We start from the raw sequence: 22,906 nt of genomic DNA on the forward strand, positions 1-22,906 counted from the left end.
TTTCTCTACCTGCTCTGGTAGCCAAAGATAAAAGACATAAACTCAGGAGCTCTATGGCCCAGCCTATCACCTAAGAAACCTGAATACTTATCCTGGCCAACATAAGGCAAGCTTACATCCCCCTTCTACTACCACAACTGGTGCTCTCTTGAAATTGCCACCTCCTGGGCCAACCAACTCAAGCAACTGATAACAGAACAATCCTGCTCCAAAAAGGGAGAAAACAACCACCAATTCCATTGCCTGCAACATCCTGGCTAACCAGAGGTTCTGAGTCTGAGCAGGTGACAACTTCCCTGCTAGCATAACCATCATTTGAGAAAACCAGTGCACTAAACAAAACTATAACCAAGGACTTCCACAGAGTCCACTGCACTCCCCTGCCACCTCCACTGGAGCAGGTGCTGGTATTCATGGCTGGGAGTCCTGAAGATGGATCACATCACAAGACTCTTTGCAGACATTCTCCAGCACCAGTCCAGACTCTAGTAGCCCCAGTTGGTGGCTAGACCCAGAAGGGAAATAACAATGATTGTGGTCTGGCTCTCAGGAAGCCCCATCCCTAGGGGAAATGGAAGAGCACAACATCAAGGGATCACCCCATGGGAAAAAAAGAATATGGACAGCAGCCCTTGAGTTCCAGATCTTTTCACTGAAACAGTCTACCCAAATGAGAAGGAACCAGAAAAGTAATTCTGGTAATATTACACAACAAGGTTCAATAACACTACCAAAATACCAGACTAGCTCTCCGGCAGTGTTTACAAACCAAGAAGAAATCTTTTAATTTCCAGGTAAAGAATTCAGAAGGTTGATTATTAAGCTACTCAAGAAGGTACCAGAGAAAGGTGAAAACCAACTTAAAGAGATTTTTTAAAAATACAGGATATGAATGAAAAAATCTTCAAAGAAATATATATCATAAAGAAAAGACAATCACAACTTCTAGAAATGAAAGACATACTTAGAGAAATACAAAATACACCTGAAAGTTTCAACAATAGAATTCGGCCGGGTGTGGTGGCTCACGCCTGTAATCCCAGCACTTTGGGAGGCCAAGGTGGGCAGATCACCTGAGGCCAGGAGTTGGAGATCAGCCTGACCAACATGGAGAAACCTGTCTCCACTAAATATACAAAATTAGCCAGGTGTGGTGGCACCTGCCTGTAATCCCAGCTACTCAGGAGGCTGAGGCAGGAGAATCGCTTGAACTCGGGAGGTGGAGGTTGCAGTGAGCCGAGATAGCACCATTGCACTCCAGCCTGGGCAACAAGAGCAAAACTCTTTCTCAAAAAATAAAAATAAAAGAAAAAGAATTAAACAATGATTTAAAATATATCTTTTTTTTTTTTTGACACAGAGTCTTGCTCTGCCCAGGCTGGAGTGCAGTGGTGCAATCTCGTCTCTCAGGTTCAAGCCATTCTCCTGCCTCAGGCTCCTGAGTAGCTGGGATTACAGGCGTGTGGCACCAAGCCCAGCTAGTTTTCTTGTATTTTTAGAGGAGATGGGATTTCACCATGTTGGCAAGGCTGGTCTCGAACTCCTGACCTCTAGTGATCCACCTACCTCAGCTTCCCAAAGTGCTGGGATTACAGGCTTGAGCCACCGTGCCAGGCTATCATTCTAATTATAAGTGAGGGATAAGATTTTAAGAGGTAAAAGGGTAGGGGGATTGGCAATACTACAGGCTGAGGTACCAGTGGGAATGCAGAAATGGGACTTTGTAATTTTATAATTTATAGCTGATTTGTAATCAGAAAATCAGATAACTGGAGCAGGGAAGAGGGCACCATTAGTCAGCACTGACCAGCAAACTTAGATGAGTAGAGTAGGCCAACTTAGAATTTTTTTTTTTTTTTTCTGAAATGGGGTCTCACTTTCTCAGCCAGGCTGGAGTGCAGTGGTGCAATCATAGCTCACTGCAGCCTCTAACTCCTTGTCTCAGGAGATCCTCCTGCTTCAGCCTCTTGAGTAGCTGGGACTATAGACCTGCACCACCATGCCCAACTAATTTTTAAAATTTTTTATGTAAAGATGGAGTCTCGCCATCTTGCCCAGGCTAGGACAGCTCTCAAATACTGAATATTAGATTTATGCTCAAAGTTGATTATTTTCCCTATGTATGTATTATACTTGGGTTAATGGAGTTATTATATAAACTTAAAGAAATGCAAGCATTATAGAACAAAACCACAAGAACAATCAAGAAATTGAACTTTGTACCAAAGTACTCAATGATAACATGCTCTGACCCAAGAAAAGAATTGCAGAATGTTTCATGTTTTAGCTCTATCAAGATGTCATTTCTTTTATAGCTTCTGAGCTATAAAACTGGGCCTTCTCTAGAGATTCTCTTTTAGAACAAACTTTCCCCTTCCAAAGTCTTGAAATCCACTTTAATGCTGCCCTATACTCTTTTTATTAAAGGAATATCTTAATTAAATCCTCATTCAGTTAGTGAAAAAACTCATTCATAATTTCTTCCAAATCCTTAATGAGTCTACAGATTAGGGCATTAAGGATTACTCCTCTCAACAAATGACATTTCAGTTGAGCTGGCATTAGCTTAATCTTCCTGGTTATTTCACATTGTTAATACTATCCATTAAACATCTTTAAATTACTAAAATCCAGTCTATTATTAAAGTAGAAAAAAATCATTTTTATGACTATGTACTTTAGAATTCTCAGTAGTGAAGGTATTTTCCAAACCCTTCAGTCCAGCTTTTGAGCCCTGCAACAACTACCCCTGTGTCTGGCTTACCCATCTTATTTTTCCTTTTCTTCCAGGTGGTCCCAAGGAAACATCAAGTTAATCTTCATCCTGTCCTGGGAGTACAACCAGCTGGTTCCTCCACCTATACTGCTAAAAATTCTGCCACGTGGTAAGCTGAACAAATAGTTGCTGAATTGAAGTAAGTCTCATCTTTCTATCCTCTGCAAATTCACATTACTCATACTTATCAAAGATTGGCTGACATTTCTCTCAGAATGAGTTCAATGAATAACTAACTCTGGCATCACTGTCCTTCTTAATAGGTCCTCAGCATTGATTTTATCCATCTTCTAAAGTGCATTTCAGGATGCATTATCCAATAACCAGTATTAGGACAAATCAAAATATATAGAGAAATAGTTAACTTAGATTTCTTCCTCACATCTCTTCAAATATAAATTCCAGATAGACTAAAATGTTAAAATACAAAAAAAACTAAGTCTAGAAGAAAACACTAGTGAGTTTTATATAACATTTGGGATAAAGACTTGCTATAGCAAAGGCAGTTTAACAGACTTAAAGCTTAACAGACTTAAAGCTTAACTGCTTTAAAAAAGAACAGCAAAAATAAACACTTGTAAATTTAAGTTATGAAAAATATTTGTGACGAGATAAAATGTTAATTTCCTTGAGTAACAAAAATATCTTACAAATTAGTAACAGAACAAGAGTTTTAAAACCCCAGTCAAAAAATGGCTAAAGTACATTAACAGGCAATACACAGAAAAGAGGATACAAACGTTTAATAGACATATGGCAAATTGTCCCACCTCACTAGTAATCAAAGTAAACTGAAACAAAAAGATGCTATGCAGTATAGGCATTGTGGAGAGGTTACAAGTAACAAAAACTTGTGTTTGGTACCCAGTGTTGGTTTGGGTTCAGGAAGCAGACTCTCTCATACATTGCTGGTGAATATTAAAAAGCCATTCTGCAGAGCATTTTCAAGACGTTCTTCACCTCTGGAAGTTTATCCTAAGGAGTTAATTCCTGTGGCCAAAAATTTAGCTAAAGAATTATTCATGTCATCATTTCACACAATACTGAAAGCACTGGGAACAATCTAAACATTCAACGGTTGGGAATTGGTTAATACTTGATCATATAACTAAACAATGTTGTAGTCGTAAACAATGAAGTAAAATATTTAAAGGGCTAGAAAGGTGTTCACTGTAAAGTGAAAAGAGCAGATGCCCAGGTTTAAAATGTTTATTTCTGAGTAGGATTGGGTATAATTTGCACTTTCTCATTTTTATTTATCAGAATTAGCAATATTTAAAGGAAAAAGTATTTTTACAGTGAGCATGTGTAAGGAACTCCTAAGAGTAGGACTTTTGGAGCTGAAGTTGAGTTTAGACAATATTATGGATTTCAACCTCTAGGCATTTACAGCATGTATTATTCTTCCATTTTGGGAAATCTAAAAGGCAAACCTTCAAAGGGCTCTTTCTTGGTCACATGGAAACTATTTTTATTATAAAACGACTTTTCTACTCTGATAAACCCTCAAAAATTAGTATTAATAATTTCTGGAGCTTCCAAGATATACAAATGACCAAAGGTTTATCTCTTAAGCTGTACATTTTTATACCATATTATAGCTATTTTAGTTTAACATCTCTCTAATATTTTATGCACTTCCATGACGGCTTCAGTAATGCTTGTTGAATATGACTGAGACTCTTCCAGCTAGCTCAAGATCATGGCTGTGCATGTCATATCTGATTCTGTGATACGCCAGTGCTCTCAGGGCTACTAAGATACGTGACTGTAAATGGCCTCCGTCATAGTGCTTTCTAGCTTCAATTGTAAAATTTTATGTTATTTGTGTTTCTTCCCTGGCTGTCAGCTGTTATTTCTCTCTTTTTTTTTTTTTTTTTTCTTTTTTGAGATGGAGTCGCCCAGGCTGGAGTGCGGGGGCGTGATCTCTGCTCACTGCAACCTCCACCTTCTAGGTTCAAGCAAGAGCCTCCTGCCTCAGCCTCCCGAGTAGCTGGGACTACAGGCATGTGCCACCACATCCAGCTAATTTTTTTTGTATTTTTAGAAGAGACTAGATTTCACCGTGTTAGCCAGGATGGTCTCCATCTCCTGACCTTGTGACCCACCCGCCTTGGCCTCCCAAAGTGCTGGGATTACAGGCGTGAGCCACCGCGCTTTGCCCTGTTATTTCTTGATATTGTCTATATGCTAATGTGGGTTAGCCTCTCAACCCAAATTCTTCATTGAGACTTTAGTATGTGGTGAGGTTGGAAACTACATGACCAAATCAACAAGAATTATGTGTAAAATTAGAATAAACAGTCTCTAAGGGAAGTTTGAGGGGTTTTCTTAAGAATAAAGTGTGTACATTATGTTAAGTGCCAGGCACAGAAAATAAAACACCGTATGTTCTCACTCATATGCAGAAGCTTAAAATATTGATCTTGTGGCACTATTCACAATAGCAAAGACTTGGAACCAACCCAAATGTCCATCAATGATAGACTGGATTAAGAAAATGTGGCACATATACACCATGGAATACTATGCAGCCATTTAAAAGGATGAGTTCATGTACTTTGTAGGGACATGGATGAAGCTGGAAACCATCATTCTCAGCAAACTATCGCAAAGACAAAAAACCAAACACCGCACGTTCTCACTCATAGGTGCGAATTGAACAATGAGAACACTTGCACGCAGGAAGGGGAACATCACACACCAGGGCCTGTTGTGGGGTGGGGGGAGGGGGGAGGGACAGCATTAGGAGATTTACCTAATGTAAATGACGAGTTAACGGATGCAGTACACCAACATGGCACATGTATACATATGTAACAAACCTGCATGTTGTGCAAATGTACCCTAGAACTTAAAGTATAATAAAATTTTTTTTTTTAATGTTGATCTCATAGAAGGAAAAAGTAGAACAGAGGATATCAGAGGCTGGGAAGGGTTAGAGGGAAACAGGGGAATGGGAGAAATTTGTTCAAGGGTACAAAATTTATTGCCAGATAGGAGGAATAAGTTCTAGTGTTCTATAGCACTGTTAAGATCACTATAGCTAACAATAATATATATTTTCAAATAGCTGGAAGAGAGGATATTGAATGTTCCCAACACAAAGAAATGACAAATGTTTGAGATAATGATACGCTAATTAGCCTGATCTCATCTCTGTACATTGTACGGATTGAGACATCACTATGTACCCCATAAATATTTATAATTACTATGTGTCAAGTTAAAAAATAAATAATAAAAAGGATATAACAAAAAAAGAATGAAGTGTGCAGGCTTAATGCAGCCATTTTGTGACACTTATTTGATGCTGCATATCCTATATTTTAGGAGATACAATTGCTGTATAATTAAGTTCCACAAAGACAATGTGCTACTGCATTTCTTAGGCTCAAAATTTTCAAGAATAATTTATTTAATAAATTCCAAATATAGACATTAAGAGTTTCAGATCTTTTATAAAAATGTTACAAACAGATATGATACCAAGGCGTTGTCATACTGACCACTTATGTCACGGTGTTCCTGTCTGAATCAACCAAAAAAAAATGATTGATTCAGATAAGAACACCATGACATAACTGGTCAGTCACTTCTTTTTGCATAAACTAGACTGCAGCAAAGCTGATCTATGGTTTTGAAGGTCAAGATAGTGACTACCATTGGGGTCAATCACTGGTATATAGTATCCCTGGGTCACAGTTACTATTTTTGCTTGATCTGCATTTGGTTTACTAGATGCTTTTACTTTCTGAAAAGTCACTGAGCTACACACTTATGATTTGGGTAGTTCTCTCAATGTACCTTACTCATCAAAGGAGTCTTTATAGAAAAATTAAGTCCTTTGAAATATAAAAATCCAGCAATCCCCCTCCTTGGTATCTACCCACAGGAAAAGAAGTCATTATACAGAAAAGATACTTACACATTCATGTTTATAGCAGCACAATTTGCAATTGCAAAAATATGGAATCAGCCCAAATGTCCTTCAGTCAACAAGTGGGTAAAGAAAATATGTATACCATGGAATACTCAACCATAGAAAGGAACAAACTAATGGCATTAGCAGCAACCTGGATAGAATTAAAGACCATTATTCTAAGTGAACTAACTCAGGAATGGAAAACCAAACATCGTATGCTCTCACTCATAAGTGTGAGCTAAGCTATCAGGATGCAAAGGTGTAAGAATGATACAGTGAAATTTGGGGACTCAGGGGGAAGGTTAGGAGGGGGTTGTATGATAAAAGACTACACATTGGGTACAGTGTACACTGCTCGGGTGATGGGTGCAGCAAAATCTCAGAAATCACCACTAAAGAACTTATTCATGTAACCAAACACCACTTGTTCCCCAAAAACCTATTGAAATTAAAAAAAAAAAAAAAAGGAACTGTAGAGTGGAATTTTGTCTTTGGACTATAAAGGGTCAACAAATCTTGTTTTTTTGTTTTTGTTTTTGTTTTTGAGATGGAGTCTTGCTCAGCTGCCCAGCCTGGAGTGCAGTGGCATGATCTTGGCTCACTGCAACCACCATCTCCTGGGTTCAAGCAATTCTCCCATCTCAGCTTCCAGAGTACCTGGGATTACAGGCACCCTCCATCATGCCCGGCTAATTTTTGTATTTTAGTAGAGATGGAGTTTCACCATGTCGGCCAGGCTGATCTTGAACTCCTGACCTCAGGTGATCTGCCCACTTCGGCCTCTGAAAGTGCTAGGATTATAGGCATGAGCCACCGCGCCCGGTCTTATTAGTTTCTTAGCAACAAATGTTCTTCTTTGGTGAATTTGGACTATATGTTACCACTTATTTATTCAAACAAAGTACACTTTCTCCCATGGTGGAACACAACAAAAAGTCCAAGGTCTTTAGTTGGCCTCAAAGGTAATTAAAATTTTATTGGAAATTGATGTTTGATTGTTTCAATCAATCTTTTTCATATTCTTATTTTGAAGTGATGATTTGTTGCTCTCCTGCTCCACTTAATGGAAGGGATGTAGGGAGGATCAAATAAAATAATGTTTGTGAAAGTATTTTAAGTGCCAGACTAATAGGTACCATCACTGCTATCATCATCGTGATCATCATTACCATCATCAGCAGCAACCTTGTATTTACCCTAGACTAGAAAAAATGAGCTTGAGATATTTGTCATTCCCTATGGTTATTTTGCTTATTTCTTATATCTGAACACTAGACTTACATCATGAACACTAGACTGCCTCCTGAGCTAGAAATTCCCACATCAGAGAGGGCCAATATGTGGCAGGATTGCCTGAGTACCATCCACACTGAAGGAAAATCATGAATCAATCACAGTACTCTTTTTTAGCTGAGCATGGCATTTGCGTCATAATTCTTCTCAATACTGCATTTTAATTGTTTAAATTTGATATGTGAGAGCCAACCTATTTCCCATCCTGACCTAGGCTCTAAGGCTATTTCTGTAGAGGTAAAATTACAGATTCACAGCATTAGAAGATGAGAAGGGTTGTAAAGATTTATGAAGTCCAGCCAGGTGCAGTGGCTCACGCCTGTAATCCCAGCACTTTGGGAGGCTGAGGCAGGTGGATCACGAGGTCAGGAGATCGAGACCATCCTGGCTAACACAGTGAAACCCTGACTCTACTAAAAATACAAAAAATTAGCCGGGCGTGGTGGCAGGTGCCTGTAGTCCCAGCTACTCAGGAGGCTGAGGCAGGAGAATGGCGTGAACCCGGGAGGCGGAGCTTGCAGTGAGCTGAGATCGCGCCACTGCACTCCAGCCTGGGCGACAGAGCAAGACTCCATCTCAAAACAACAACAACAACAACAACAACAACAACAACAAGATTTATGAAGTCCAGGGTTTATCAAGTGTGGTCCTTCAGCCACCTGCAGCATCATCTGGGAATTTGTTGAAAATGCAAATTCTTACCCTCACACCTCAAACTACTGAATCAGACACTCCAGAGTTAGTATTCTAGAATCAAGATTTTAACAAGTTCTCCAGTGATTCTGGAAGTTATAAAGTATGAGAACCTCTGCTGCAGTCCAATCCCCTCAGTTCTTGCTCATAAAGAATCTCAGGTCTCCAGGTGTCAAGCAATTTTACCAAGCCTATCCATGGAATTAGTTGCCTCACAGAAACAATAACCAACTTTCCAATTCCCGGGTGATGTATGGACAGTAAGTTAAAAAATGCAAGAAAAAAGTCCCTCAAATTTCTACCTCCTTAAGTTTCTAATTGCAAATGCTTGTCATTGCCTGGCATCTTTTGGGGACTACCCCCCAACATTTTAGTCTTTATAGTTCAGGTGTAGAACCTTGGGTGGGCTCAAGATCTCATTTAGCCAGAGCACCCCTCAATCCCCTCACTCCTGCCAAGAACGCAGACAACACAGACACTAGAAGTCACGTATACCTGAAACTTTCAGTCTTCACTGTTAACTTATGAAAAAATCCTGACTGAAAATAAAGTCAGTACAGAGAAAAGTGAGACTGAGAGATGGACAGAAAAAAGTGATAGTTTTCATGACGTTGTCTCAACTTCAACTCTGGTCTAGCTCAGCCTGGAAGATACAGTGAATTGTTCTGTTATGTAAATGCCCTCCTCTCCTCTTTGTTTTCACTAATTCTTTTGCAAGGGCATTATTTTTAACACCTGTAGTTTAATCACCAGAGAGTGTGTGCTGTGGAGGGCAAGGTTCTCCACAGAGTTTCTTTCCAACAAGGTCCCTTCAAGAACACCAAATGCTGCTTTAACTCTGATGCTAGCTCCCCTAGAACACTGACAGGACTAGAAACTTGTAATAGTCTCTATTTCTGCTAATATATTACATAGTGTATTCAGAACAGAGTCCCTGGACAGCCATACCACACTTCATTTTATAATAATGAGAGGCAGAGATCTCTTCTTTGGTGCACTAAGAAATATTAACCTGGAACTAAACAATTCACAGAGGCCAGTCCTTTGTCAAGATAAATCTCCCCCAGCTGTTTGAAGACCTTAATATATTCTTCTCGTGAAAATCTTGCCCGATGGAAAGTATGATGGAATACTTCTTCCACCACCATGCTCCTCCTCCCTCTCCTCCGGTTTCCTCCATGCCCCCACCACCTGTGGTTTGTGGACACATTTCTTAGCAGAGTTATCTTCCTTTCTCCACCTCCCCTCAACCAAGAGCTCTCTAGATGACACCCCCACCGCTGCACTGCCATGGTTTCTCTCCAAAGCCCCAGTTCCTTAGTTTCTGTCCTGATTCTTCTCACAGCTTCCTGTCCCGATCTCCCCATTCTCCTGCTTCTCATCTAACTTGTTGCTCCTTGCCTGGTGCTTGTGCATTCCAGAAAAATTAAATTAATTCTATTTCTCTCTCCTACTGAGCTGTCTGTCTTTGTCCATGTTCTCCCCACTGTCTGTAAGCACTTCTTGTATCTTCACTTACTATTCCACGCTCACCTGCTAAGTATCAGCTGAGGCCTGGCCTTGCCCAGGATGCCATTCCTAGCTCCACATGGCTAGACTAGATTCCTCCTCTGAGATTTTATTAGCTTAGTACATATCTCTTTTTCCAAATATTTCAAAGAAATCATTTCTTTGTAAGTCCACCTCTGCTTTGAACTATGACCTTCCTGAGAAGAGGAACTGCATCTGTTTATCTTTGTGACTGGCTGGAAGTAACAGCTTAGTGACTGCTTCCTAAATGGATGAATCAGAGGGCTGGTGAGGTTTATAATGCATGGGAGTCTGAAAACACCATTTATCAAAAGTACACCAAAGATAAACTCATTTAAATGGAACTATTTAAAATGGGCCATACTGAGCCTGCCATCAGAATCACCAGAGTGTCATTAGCCCTAATTATCTTCCTGAGTTTAATTGATACTTAATAAGGTAGAGCATTAGAGGAGATATTTATTCCTCTAATATTCATATCATAACATAATGCACTCTTGCAAATTGAAGATTACAGTTTTGTGACCTGAGGAGGTAAAACATAGTTTGCCTAGAGGAAAAGTGTCCTTCAAGGCATCATCAGAGTGTTTAGAAAACATGAATTAAAAAATTTCTTGACAAAATGCAAATATCCTTTTCCTTCCATCTGTTCTATCTAATATCTTTAATACACGAAAACTGTAAAAATTAATAAAAGATGCTATAAATGTTACTGCTGAAGAGAGTCCTACAGGATGAAAGAGGTGCATTTCAGCCTCATTAATCACCACACTGCAAAGGCATTGGGAAAGGATTCATCCCTCAATTGTCAGGTGATAATTAAAATGATCACACCACATGAACAGAAAAAAAAAGTGCCTCAAGGGTCACTGCGTGGGCAGGTGACACCAATCTCGCCCTAAGTCGTTACCTATAGTGAGCAGAAATAAGGAACTCTCTTGTTTAGGGCCAGTGAACAGGCTGGTAAGGTCTAATTTTCAGAGATCCAAATTACAGCGCTGGGGCAATGGAGAGTGATTTCATTTAAATGAGTGCACTAGTGCCACATGGGCCCACAGACAATGGCTGGCCTCTTCATTCTTTCAACAACACTCTAACATTGAGTAGCCACTGGCTGTCTGCCAGGCACGTTGCATGTACTATTTGATTTTCACCATAAACCTCTGAGGAGGGTACTGACACCACATTTCACAAATGAGAAAACTGAGACCCAGAAAGTGAATGATTTGCCTGAGGTCTTTGAGGGGCAGAGCCAAGACTGAAGCCCAGACAGTGGGCTCTACTCTCACCCACACCAAAATGTGGTTTGTACCAGCAACATCAGCATCTCCTGGAAGTGTGTGTGAAGTGTAAATTCTTGGACTCTGCTCTAGATCTATGGAATCAGAAACTCTGGGAGTGGGGTCAGCACTTTGGGTTGTAACTAACCCTCCAGGGGTGTCTGCGGTGCTTAAAGTTGATATCCTTCACATTCTACTGTAATACCATGTTTTAGGGCAGGGCTTCTCAAACTTTAACATGCATGCAAATCACCTGAAGGACTTGTTGAAGTACAGCTCTGATTCAGTAGGTCTGGGGCAGGGCCTGAGAATCTGCATTTCTAACCAGCTCTCAGTTCTGCTGGTAGTGCTGATTTGTGGACTACACCCAGAGAAGTAAGGCCCTAGACTGACTGTAAGCACCTGGAAGCCAGGTTGGCTTTTTTCCCTGTTGTACTCCTGTTTAGAAGACTAGCTGACCCGTATTTTATGTTCTTGCTCATACATTTTATGTTGGATGAATACACCACAAGTCAGGATGTCTGCATATCTGACGTATGGACTGCAGAATTGGTGTGAATATATTAATATTGCTAACTTGAAATGCATCTGCCCAACCTGACTGTCAAAATTACTAATCACAATATGATCCATCATTGATACTCATGACTACCATTGCCCACTGATGTGACAGACTTTTCATCGTTCTAATCTTTTGAGTGAATATGGCACTTTGGATTTGCCAAAGGGAGGTCAACATATCACGTTTTGGAAAACGGGGCAGGCTGTGGGAAGGAAGCCAGAGAGAATAAACCAAGGTTTGAGGAGTATTGAAAAAGAGATGCCAAAGAGCTAAAAACAGAATTACCATTCAACCCAGCAATCTCATTACTGGGTAAATACCCAAAAGAATATAAATCATTCTACCACAAAGGCACATGCATGCATATGTTAATCACAGCCCTATCACAATAGCAAAGACATGGAATCAACCTAGATGTTCATCAACAGTGGACTGGGTGAAAAAAATGTGATAAATATACACTATGGAATAGTATGCAACTGTAAAAAAAGAATGAAATCATGTTCTTTGCAGCAACATGGATGCAAATGGAGGCCATAATTTTAAGCAAACTAACGTAGGAACAAAAAATCAATTACCTCATGTTCTCACTTATAAGAAGGAGCTAAACACTGAGTACACATAGACACAAAGAAGGGAATAATAGACACTAGGACCTACTTCAGGTTGGAGGGTGGAAGGAGGCCGAGGAACAAAAAACTCCATATTGAGTATTATTCCTACTACCTGGGTAATGAAATAATCTGTACACCAAAACTCAGCAACATACAGTTTACCCATGTAACAAAACTGCACATGTACCCCTGAGCCTAAAATAAAAGTTGAAAGGAAAAAAACGTAATTCTCATAACACACACAAAAAATTAAATAAATAAAGGACACTAGGGAGATAGGTGATTTGCAGTTGGCTAAGGCTCTGAGCATTGCTCCATGTTCCATCCTACCTGGACTAAAAGTTAGAAAGTCATCATTTATGGTCAAAAAAAGAAAAGAGTTGGAAAAGCAACGGACCTCCTTTTCTACTAAAGTGGCTCAAAACTGTTGGAAGAAGTTGAATCAAAGTTGATATAAATGTTATAAAAAACATCTTTAACAGAAAAAAAAAGGTCACACAATAAACCTTGAACAAAGAGTTAATGAACAGATAAAGTGTTCAGAATGGCTAGACCATGATGACATGAGCATGAAAATGAGAAAAAAACAAAAAATAGATCGCTTTCTGGATCTCTTCCAGAAAGTGAAAAACACACTTCTCTAAATCCGTAGGAAAGATCTGGGTCCTTCAAGGAATCTAATATTTTTAAATAGCCTACAGGACACAAGACTGTAACTCTTCCTAAGTGAAACACTTGAGGAAGGTAGCTCTTGAAGTATTTGGGTTGGCTGAACATTGATAAACACAGTACATTGATTGTAATCACTGGGCTGCAGTGATTTATAAAACATAATTCCAAAAATTGATTTTGGACACATCACAAAGCTCAAGAGCAGGACTTCAGCATGTTTCTCATTCTGCCAGAAATCCCCAGCAGAACTGAGAATAACGCTGAGCTGTATTAAAATGGTAGCATAAATATTACTTTGTTTGATTAAAATTTAAACAAATTGTAATGAACAGATACAACAGCTCTTTTAGACTTTATATTGACCACATTTAAAGATCAAACAGCCCAGCCAGGAGTACATGACTTTCAAGCACTCTGAAAATTAGTATTTTGACTAAGATTTTTTGAACTAATATTTATAGAAAATTTATGTAACTGGGGCAACTTAATATTCTAAACAATGAGAATTCTTCAAAGCATTGCTCTAAAAGGAGGAATTTATAATACATACACTATTAGCATTTCATGACTGGCTGATACAAGATAAATTTTGATGTAAAAATCTGATGATCCCTAAAGAGAGGCCTTCAATATGATTATTATAATGACTCATTAACAAGCCTATGAAGGGCATAACCAAGCTCCATTCACATGCCATTTTTTTAATGATTATGGTCAGAAGCAGTATTAATTACTTTTTAAAGCACAGAAATACAACTGGTAGACCAAAATAGAAGACTGTCCCCTGCTTGCTAGCCCAGTGCCCATCACCTCTATAATACCTAGAATCACATCCACTTTGGGGTCTATTGGGAATGTGAGTAATCCAGAAAACACAGGTATATATCCTGATTCAGAATAATAGAAGCTCCTTGATGTTACATTGCAATGGCTTTTCCAAAAGATATTCCAAACATCTTTTGCTTATTACAGATGCTCTGATATGCTGCCCAGCCACTGAGAGGGCTGCCAGAAAGTCTTCAGGTAACAGCTCCCTTTGGAACCTCTGGCTGAAGAGAACCAGTTTGCCCAAGTTTACTACCTTTTCCTAGGACAGCCAGCACACAGTGACTGAGCGCTGTGTGCATATAAAGGCTCTGACTGTTAAGTCCAACTGCAAATGCTCATTCTGGCTTCAGAATGTCTGAGGTTTCACTGGAGATAACTGAATCCCAGCTTAATTTCTCCTACTGTCCAACTTTCTTCTGTAGTAGCTTCCCCAACAGGTGTTGACCCAAAGAGCACTCCCTAATAAATCTTTGGCATATTAGTCACATCATAGTCTGCTCCCCAGAGAACTCAAAGTGTAACAATTAGTAATCAAAGAACCCAACGTGTAGCAATTACTAATCAAAGTTCTCCTTCAACAACTGTCTTTATGGAGAACTAGGAACCATGGTAATAGGACTAAAGCTCCAGGTTCTGGAACCATGCTGTGATGCAAAGTGCAGGATTGACCCAGAATGACCTTAAATTCTCACTGCCTAAAGATTGAGCTGTCTTGGGTAGGCCCAATCACCTTGTCCCTGTGGGAGGTATTGTATTACCTACTTGGTGGTGGAGATGGGGGAGGGTGGGGAAGGGGGGAGTGTTTCATACCCCAAGGCCCAAAATTCTCCAGAGGTTGAGAAGCAGGTAATCCTAGACAAATGCTGTAAACAAACAGCTGAAATCCCAAACCAGATGGCCTAGCACCAAACTGGACTGCTTATTTCCCCTGACAAGGCCACTTTCTCACACCTACCCTAGAGAAGGCAGGATGACAGAGAGAGCAAGTTCTTTGCACTGGAACACAGGATTTCCCTCCCTCAAAACTTCCCACATGTCCAAAGGATGCCTGGCTTCTTCAGGTCTCTCTGAGGGTGCATGGAAGGAAGGAAGCATGTGGCTTTTCTTCTCTCATTGATGCTGGCTGCATGTGGCTTTTCCTTTCCCTATTAAAGTCTGCCAGTGGTGTTGGAATTTATCTTGAATTTTTGTGGCTAATAAATGGACACCTGTATTGGGCCCTCCTTGCACAATACTGCTGACCACAAAGGAATGAACTCTGCTTAGTACCACTTATGGCTTTTTAAAGACATCAGAGGGATTAATGGCTACCTGAAATAAGTTGCTAGGAGAGCCAGTGATAGATTGACCAGGGCATCTGAATATCCCAAAACCAGAGAGCAGATAGCCTGAAGTGAGAAGTTTTAAGTAGCTGGGCAGAGTTGACCATCCACTGTGGGCAAGAGCAGAATTGTTTTCAGTAGCCCTGAGTGCTTTCTCAGCATGGCCAAGTCAACAAGCTAAAAGCATGGGATGGTGGAGCCCCTATCCTTGATAAAGGAACTGTACCCCAGCTCAGATCCGCGGGGACCATGGGCTTCCTGCCCATGACAGGCGGGCTATTCCTTAACCAAAGCCATAGGACATTATGAAATTCATCTTGGACCCTGGCGTATGACAACTGAAGGCCCAAATGGGACCCAAGTTGCCCCTCTAAAGGTCCTCTAGTATTTCCCACAAGAATAGCTTTGATTTATGCATAGCATTGCCTTTTAAAACACATTCACATGGATTAATTCAGTAAGATCTCAGTAGGTTCACATCAACCTACTGAACTTTTCAAGGGACATATTAAGTAATCCATACATTTTCAGGAAGAAAAATTGGAACATAGGGTTGGATAAAGGACATTTTTCTTACTGATTTAAGAAAAAAAATTTATAAAGGGCTAGAATTTGAATCACAGCTACTTGCACATGTAATAAATTATCTTTTTTAAAAAAGATAAGATTACATGCAGCTTATACAGAAATTCCTGGAAATATGGTAAGCATAATTTAAGCACATGATATAAGCCCTGAAGCTTACTTTAAAACTTCCTTTGATAAAAGCTTTAAAGAGAGAGAGATCAGATGTTCAGAGGCTTAGGTGAGAGGAGGTTGGAGAAAAGGAGTTAGAGCTAAGAGGAAGTGACTGATGGAAAAGAACACAGAAGTCTATGATTAGGCAAGGCAGGATGTTCCACGTAGTCTGTACATTCAAAAGCAATTTTACAAATGTCCCCCAAATACACTATATGATGTAGCCACCCAGGACAATGTGGCATCCCTGGAACAATGTGGACTTGCTGTTTCTTTTCTGAAATGCCTGGTCTACTTCTCCTCCTCTGGGAAATAGGATACGTTTCAATAAAATAAGATCCATTTAATAAATACACGCTTGTCAGAGGCCCACTAGGTGCCAGATATTTGCTGGGGGCCAAATAGGAAGAAGCCATAATGTAAGAAACAGACCCACCAATTATTGCAATGGAGTGTAATGGATGATTGAAATGGATCCTAGTCTTGCACTTTGAAGAGCATGAGTAATGACTACTTGATCTGAGAATGTCATATTTTGCTGTATACATAGCTGCCTATAACTGCCATCTATGGGGGGAGAGTCACTCCATAGAGTTAATCTGCCCATGAAATTAAGAAGGGACATGAGTTTTATCTATTCTGATTCGAAATGTCTCCAAACTATGCCCTTAATTTGTTATAGTAATAGTAATTTGTAATAATGTGTCACCAGAAAGCTAAGCAGCATTGCCTTTCTGAGTTACTTCTCATAGAATCCCAAATCCTTAGAAAGTAGAAAGACCCCTAAAGACTAACCATTCTACCCTCTATGTAGCCCAAAAACCTCTTCTCCAAAATCCTCATAACTGGTCATACAAACAGGAGGTAGTTTCATCTGCTTGCTTTGTTTGCACCGAAGTGATCCAATTAAGCGCAAGCTTGGTAGCACATTACACTCTTGGAAGTAGTGATCTGCAGAGTGCATCTCTGGGGCACAAAAATGCTTCTGAAAGCCCCATGCTACCCCTGTATATGACATGCTCATAAAGCAGATGTTTCCTAGTTTTAATTTTTGTGAATTCTCTGATGGATTAAACCGAACATCTTGGAGCTTTATTCATTATTGCTACAGTGGATAATTTGTGCCTGGGGTAACAGTAATTTGGAGTTATTAATGAAAATGAAAGTTAATTTTAAAAAGCATCTGAAACTCTGGCTAAGGCAAAAACATGGAGTACTCAGATGAATTTAATCCAAGTTTCCTTTTTCCACTCCAAAGGATAAATATTACTTTGGTTGCAACAATTTTTTTAAAAGCATGTTGCCACACATGGTCTTGTATCGTGCATTCATTGAACATACCTGCAACCCTTCAATGGCCAGTTTAAGAATTGAAGGTGTCAGTTTGGAGGCTTGTTTGAAGGAAAAATTACTCCAGTCTATAATTAAAATGAAGCCATTTATCTGAAGCTCCGGATCTTCGATTAGGACTTCCAATGACAGCAGGATGGCACGAAGGATGTCTGTGAAGGAGTTCCTGCAGCCAGAGCAGAAAGGAGAGCTGTGTGTGAATATAAGCAGGTGATAGCATGTTGCGTGCAACAGTGCTGGCCTCCGCATGCCACTGCTCCATGAACCCAGCCTGCAGGGTCACATTGGCATCCTGTACTCAAAGGGACTGAAAATACATTTGCTAAACTTCACAGCAATAATGCTTCAAGACTTGCAGGTTGGACACCTCCCTTGGATCTGCAACCCAAACTTAATGAGATGTCCCTCTTCTGTGTTCCTATGGCTTTCCATACTCTGCTTCTTCCACAGCCCCAATTGCATTTTGTTGAAATACATCCCTTACCCATCTCTCTCCCTCACAGAGCTCTGATGTCCTTGAGGGTAGGGACTGGGCCATAATCATAGTTGTTTCCCCAGTACAATGAATCATTGCTGAACAAATGAGGTGAGACCTCAATCAGAGGTGTTTATTTTGATGGAAGCTCTTTTATTTCCTTTGTATTTAAAAAATCCTGCTAAGAGTGTAAAAACATTCATGCCATTGATGCTATTTTTTATCTTCAATTCTTGGATAGAGAAAAATAAAACAGGAAGTATGGCTTATTTTCAGTGAAGGTCTACAGAGTGTGATTTGGGAGGGAATTCGCTTTGAGTACATGAGTAACTATGACAACAGGCAGACCTGAATACAAACTAGAATGACAGCTCTCCAGTGTTGTGTGTATTCCTCCACATCATATATGCCCATTCACCACATGATTTTTGTTTTAAATAATTTTCAGACATGAAGAATGATGGCAAATTCACTCGATTTCACTCAGTAAATTATCTGAGCTATAAATCTAAGATCTTAAAGGATCTCTAGATTCAGTGTTTTTCTTTGGTGAGCAGGAAAATATGAGCTTGGATGGCAAGTGATGCAAAATCTGCTACTCCCTTCAAGTTTTCCTTAAAATCAGAAGCCAAGTCCTCTTGTGAAGTCAGTGTGAAACAATCAGATTCTTGAGCATTCCAATCTGCTTCAAATGCCAATGACTCCAGATTAGAAATCAGGAAATCTGTGATTAAAATGTAAGCCAGGGCGGGCGTGATGGCTCATGCCTGTAATCCCAGCACTTTTGGAGGCCAAAGCAGGCAGATCACCTGAGGTCAGGAGATCGAGACCAGCCTGGCCAACATGGTGAAACCTCATCTCTACTAAAAGTATAAACATTAGCTGGGCATGGTGGCGGGTGCCTGTAATCCCAGCTACTTGGGAGGCTGAGGCAGTAGAATCACTTGAACCCAGGAGGTGGAGGTTGCAGTGAGCTGAGATCGCGCCATTGCACTCCAGCCTGGGAGTTGCAGCGAGACTCTGTCTCAAAAAAAAAAAAAAAACAAAAAAAAATGTAAGCCAGTAAGAATATACTGAATGCCTGGTATAAACTCAGTGTTATGCTTCATGCTTAAAGTTATAAACTAGAATGTCCTAGTTCTACTTTCAAAGGACTCTTAATTTAGTTGGGGTGGGGTGGTAGATTAGCAACATGAAAGGAATCAATACAATTTGAGTAGTCAGAGAAGAGTTTATGGAGGGATGAAGGCTCAGGATAATCTTGAAGAATGAATAGGAATTTTGTGGATAATTGGGAAAAGGGAGAGCAAGACTTTTTCAGGAGAGAGAAGTGACACAGATAAAAAAATAAAGATATTAGCCCATTCCGTTTCTTTATAGTTCATACTAAAAATCATTTCCTTATATTAAGCCAAAATTTTCCTCCTTCAAATCCACCCAGTGAGGGTAGTTCTGCTATATAGAAAAAAACCTCAAATCTCCCCATACCACGCACTTTCAAATATCTAAGCATGATGGTCATGATACCCTACATAATCTGTAGATTAAAAAAAAAATTTAACTTTAACCATTTCTCATAGAAAATGGTTCTTAATACTCTTTTTGTCATTATGGTTTCCTTTCAGATATATTCCCTTTTCATTTTTAGATATGTCCTATTCCTGTTGTTGTAGAATAGGTTTTCATTGGGACTTTGTATGCTTTTGTTTTTCCTTTCACATCAAAACAATTATCCAAATACCCAAGTCTTTTTCAGAGATACAGCTTTGTATTGGAAGCAAACATTGATTTAAGAGGAGCAAGGGAGCAAAGGTATTTTTTCTTTTAGAAGGAATAAAAGGCAGCCTCTTAGTCAATTCTGAAATCATAAGACATATTCCTATACTAATTTTTTTGTGCTGTGGCAAGAAGTCTATAACAGACAACCCACAAAGTGGGAGAAAATATTTGCAAACTATGCAACTGACAAAGGACTAATATCCAGAATCTACAAGGAACTCCAACAAATAATCAAGAAAAAGACAAATAATTCCATCAAAATGTGGACTAAGGACATGAATAGACACTTCTCAAAAGAAGATATACAAAGGGCCAACAAACATATGAAAAAATGCTCAACAATTTTTTTAGGCAATTCCAAATGGAAGTGCCCAGTTGGTAAACTGAAAGTGATCATTAGGGCATCAGGGAGTCTGAGCCGAGATAAGCTTTCTTAGGAAGAGCATAAACACAGAGAAAGTCAGAATGGAAAGGTTAAGCCTAAGGTAAACCCTACATAAAGTACCGAGGTTGAGGGAAGAAGAATTAAATAATAAAAGGGGAGAGGATCAATGTTGTGTTAAAAAGAAAAAAGAAGAAGATAATGTTTCAAGAAGCAATGGTATGACAGATTGCATTACTGTGTTACTGACACCAATTCTTCACTTATCCCTGCATCCACACACTAGCTATGACCTCATTGAGGATACAGTGTATTTTTTGTCTCTTGTTCATGTGACTTGATTTGACAGTAAACATTATCAGTGATTTTAACCACTGGCATCATGACAGGATGCCAATTCCAAGCCTAGCTCTTAAGAGACTTCAGATGGCCGGGCGCGGTGGCTCACGCTTGTAATCCCAGCACTTTGGGAGGCCGAGGCAGGCGGATCACGAGGTCAGGAGATCGAGACCACGGTGAAACCCCGTCTCTACTAAAAATACAAAATATTAGCCGGGCGTGGTGGCGGGCGCCTGTAGTCCCAGCTACTCGGAGAGGCTGAGGCAGGAGAATGGCGTGAATGCGGGAGGCGGAGCTTGCAGTGAGCCGAGATTGCGCCACTGCACTCCAGCCTGGGCGACAGAGCGAGACTCTGTCTCAAAAAAAAAAAAAAAAAAAAGAGACTTCAGATGTTACCACTGTTCTCTTGCCCTTCTGCCATTCCTATAGTAAAAAATATGCCACAGCCAGCTTGCTGAACTGTGAACAAGGGTGAAAGATACACAGACCAGTGACTCCCCAGCCAACTAGCAGGTTTTCATTAGAAGTAGTGCCACCTAGGTGAACCCAGCCTAGATAAACTGCAGCTACCCACAGGTGCATAAGCAGTAATAAATGATTGCTTTCTTAAGCCACAGAGTTTTGAGATGGTTTGTTACATAGCAATAGCTATCCAATACCAAAAGGTAGTTAACAAAGTCAAATGCAAAAGAAAGATCAAGGAGAATAGGAAGGAGAAAGGACCATTGAATTTGACAACAAATACTCTTTGGGGGGTTGTGGGAGAGCACTTTTAGTTGAATGGTGAAGATAGAATTAATTAATTTTGAAGATCTTAAGCAAATTACTTAATCTCTATCTCATTTTACTCCTTTAACTACAAGCTGGCACGTCTTTTCAACACATATCCACACTTATCCACTCCAAGAGAAAATACTGAGCTCTGCCTGGAAACCATTCTGTGCATTTTGGAGACCACAGCCTTTACCACAAGACGGGCACTGGCAGTGAAGGAAATGTTATGTTCCTGGGATGATCCCAGGAGAAAAGTAAAAGGTTTATGGACTTCATTACAGTTTCCAAATGTTTGAATGCATTACTTTTCCAGAGAAATTGGGCAGGCAGGACAGAGTTGCATGGACTGTGTCTCGAGTCATGAAGCTTTGCCAGTGTGGAGGAGTGTGAGCCTGCCTCTTACCTTAGCTGCAGTCATTACCCTGATTTCCTTAGTTCTTGGCTTCCTTGTATGAATTTCCTCATTGTTTTCCTCTTCACTTTTTACAACGTCCTTTGACTTCTGGACTCCTAGCTTTTTAAAATTTAAAATGGCTATCAGACCAAATAATTTATGTAGATACTCCACCCTTAAAAACATGCAGCATAACTCCCCACTCCATAAGTGAGCTGAGCATTGTGGCTTCCTTCAAAGAGTACAGTATAGAAAGAGGAAGAAGAGTTACTGTACAGTGGAGAAACGCTACCTCAGCCAGGTGATCCAGCTCAACCTAGCCAATGATATATCATGTTGACTGTATTTATTCTTCCTAAGGTGATGAAAATGGCACTTGACCTCTATGATCTTCCTCCCAAATAAATATAACCCAAGAGTAATCATGAGAAAAACATTAGACAAATTCCAATTGAGGGACATTCTACAAAATACCTGACTGGTACTGCTCAAAATTGTCAAGTTTATCAAAAAACAATGAAAGTCTGAGAAACTGTCACAGCCAAGAGGAGCCTAAAGAAACATAAAGACTAAAGGTAATGTAGGATCTTGGATGGGATCCTGGGACAAAAAAGGACATTAAGTAAAAACTAAAAAAAAATCCAAATACATATGGACATTAATGAATAACGTATTAATGATTGTTCATTAGTCATAATAGTAACACTGTATTAATATAAGCTGAAAATAATAGAGGAAATTAGAAGGCAGGACATAGGGGAAGTCTCTGTACTGCCTTCACAGTAATTGTGTAAATCTAACATTGTTGTAAATAAAAAGTTTATTTTTAAAAAATAAATGCCTTCTAGAGTTTATAATCTGCCAGAATAAATCTTCGTAAATATTCTAACAAGGATTCTAAGCAAACCAAAATGGTCATAAGCAGTTCAGCTACTTTATGCAAATTGCAGAAATGAAAACAGAAGACATTTCTAGAGTTTCTTCATTCTACCAAATCGTTTACATTTATATATGGTTTAACTCCAAAAACTCAGGGGGAAAATTTTTTTGATTTATTTTATTGCCTGCAATCACAATTCTATCAGAGTATTTTAGCACTTGTATCAAAATGAACTAACATGACAAATGGATATTTACATTTCTTCCACCCCTTTCTATAATTTGCATAGCATTTATACAG

The 22,906-nt window shown here is 39.6% G+C and overlaps 1 protein-coding gene across 3 annotated transcripts in view; it reads right to left on the reverse strand.

Moving 5' to 3' along the window:
- CLVS1 (clavesin 1) overlaps window positions 1-22,906 on the reverse strand; it is a 210,776-nt gene that overhangs the window by 105,598 nt on the left and 82,272 nt on the right. For 2 of the 3 annotated variants that reach the window (XM_055286305.2, XM_063643286.1), the window contains one exon: window positions 17,575-17,749. In XM_055286305.2, the coding sequence (XP_055142280.1) occupies window positions 17,575-17,749 (175 nt within the window). Of the gene's footprint in view, window positions 1-17,574; window positions 17,750-21,753; window positions 21,813-22,906 lie in introns of those variants that run through there. The other variant, XM_063643287.1, reaches the window with a different exon arrangement.

The sequence above is a fragment of the Symphalangus syndactylus genome, chromosome 7, assembly GCF_028878055.3.
Source record: "Symphalangus syndactylus isolate Jambi chromosome 7, NHGRI_mSymSyn1-v2.1_pri, whole genome shotgun sequence".
NCBI classification, from domain to species: Eukaryota; Metazoa; Chordata; class Mammalia; order Primates; family Hylobatidae; genus Symphalangus; species Symphalangus syndactylus.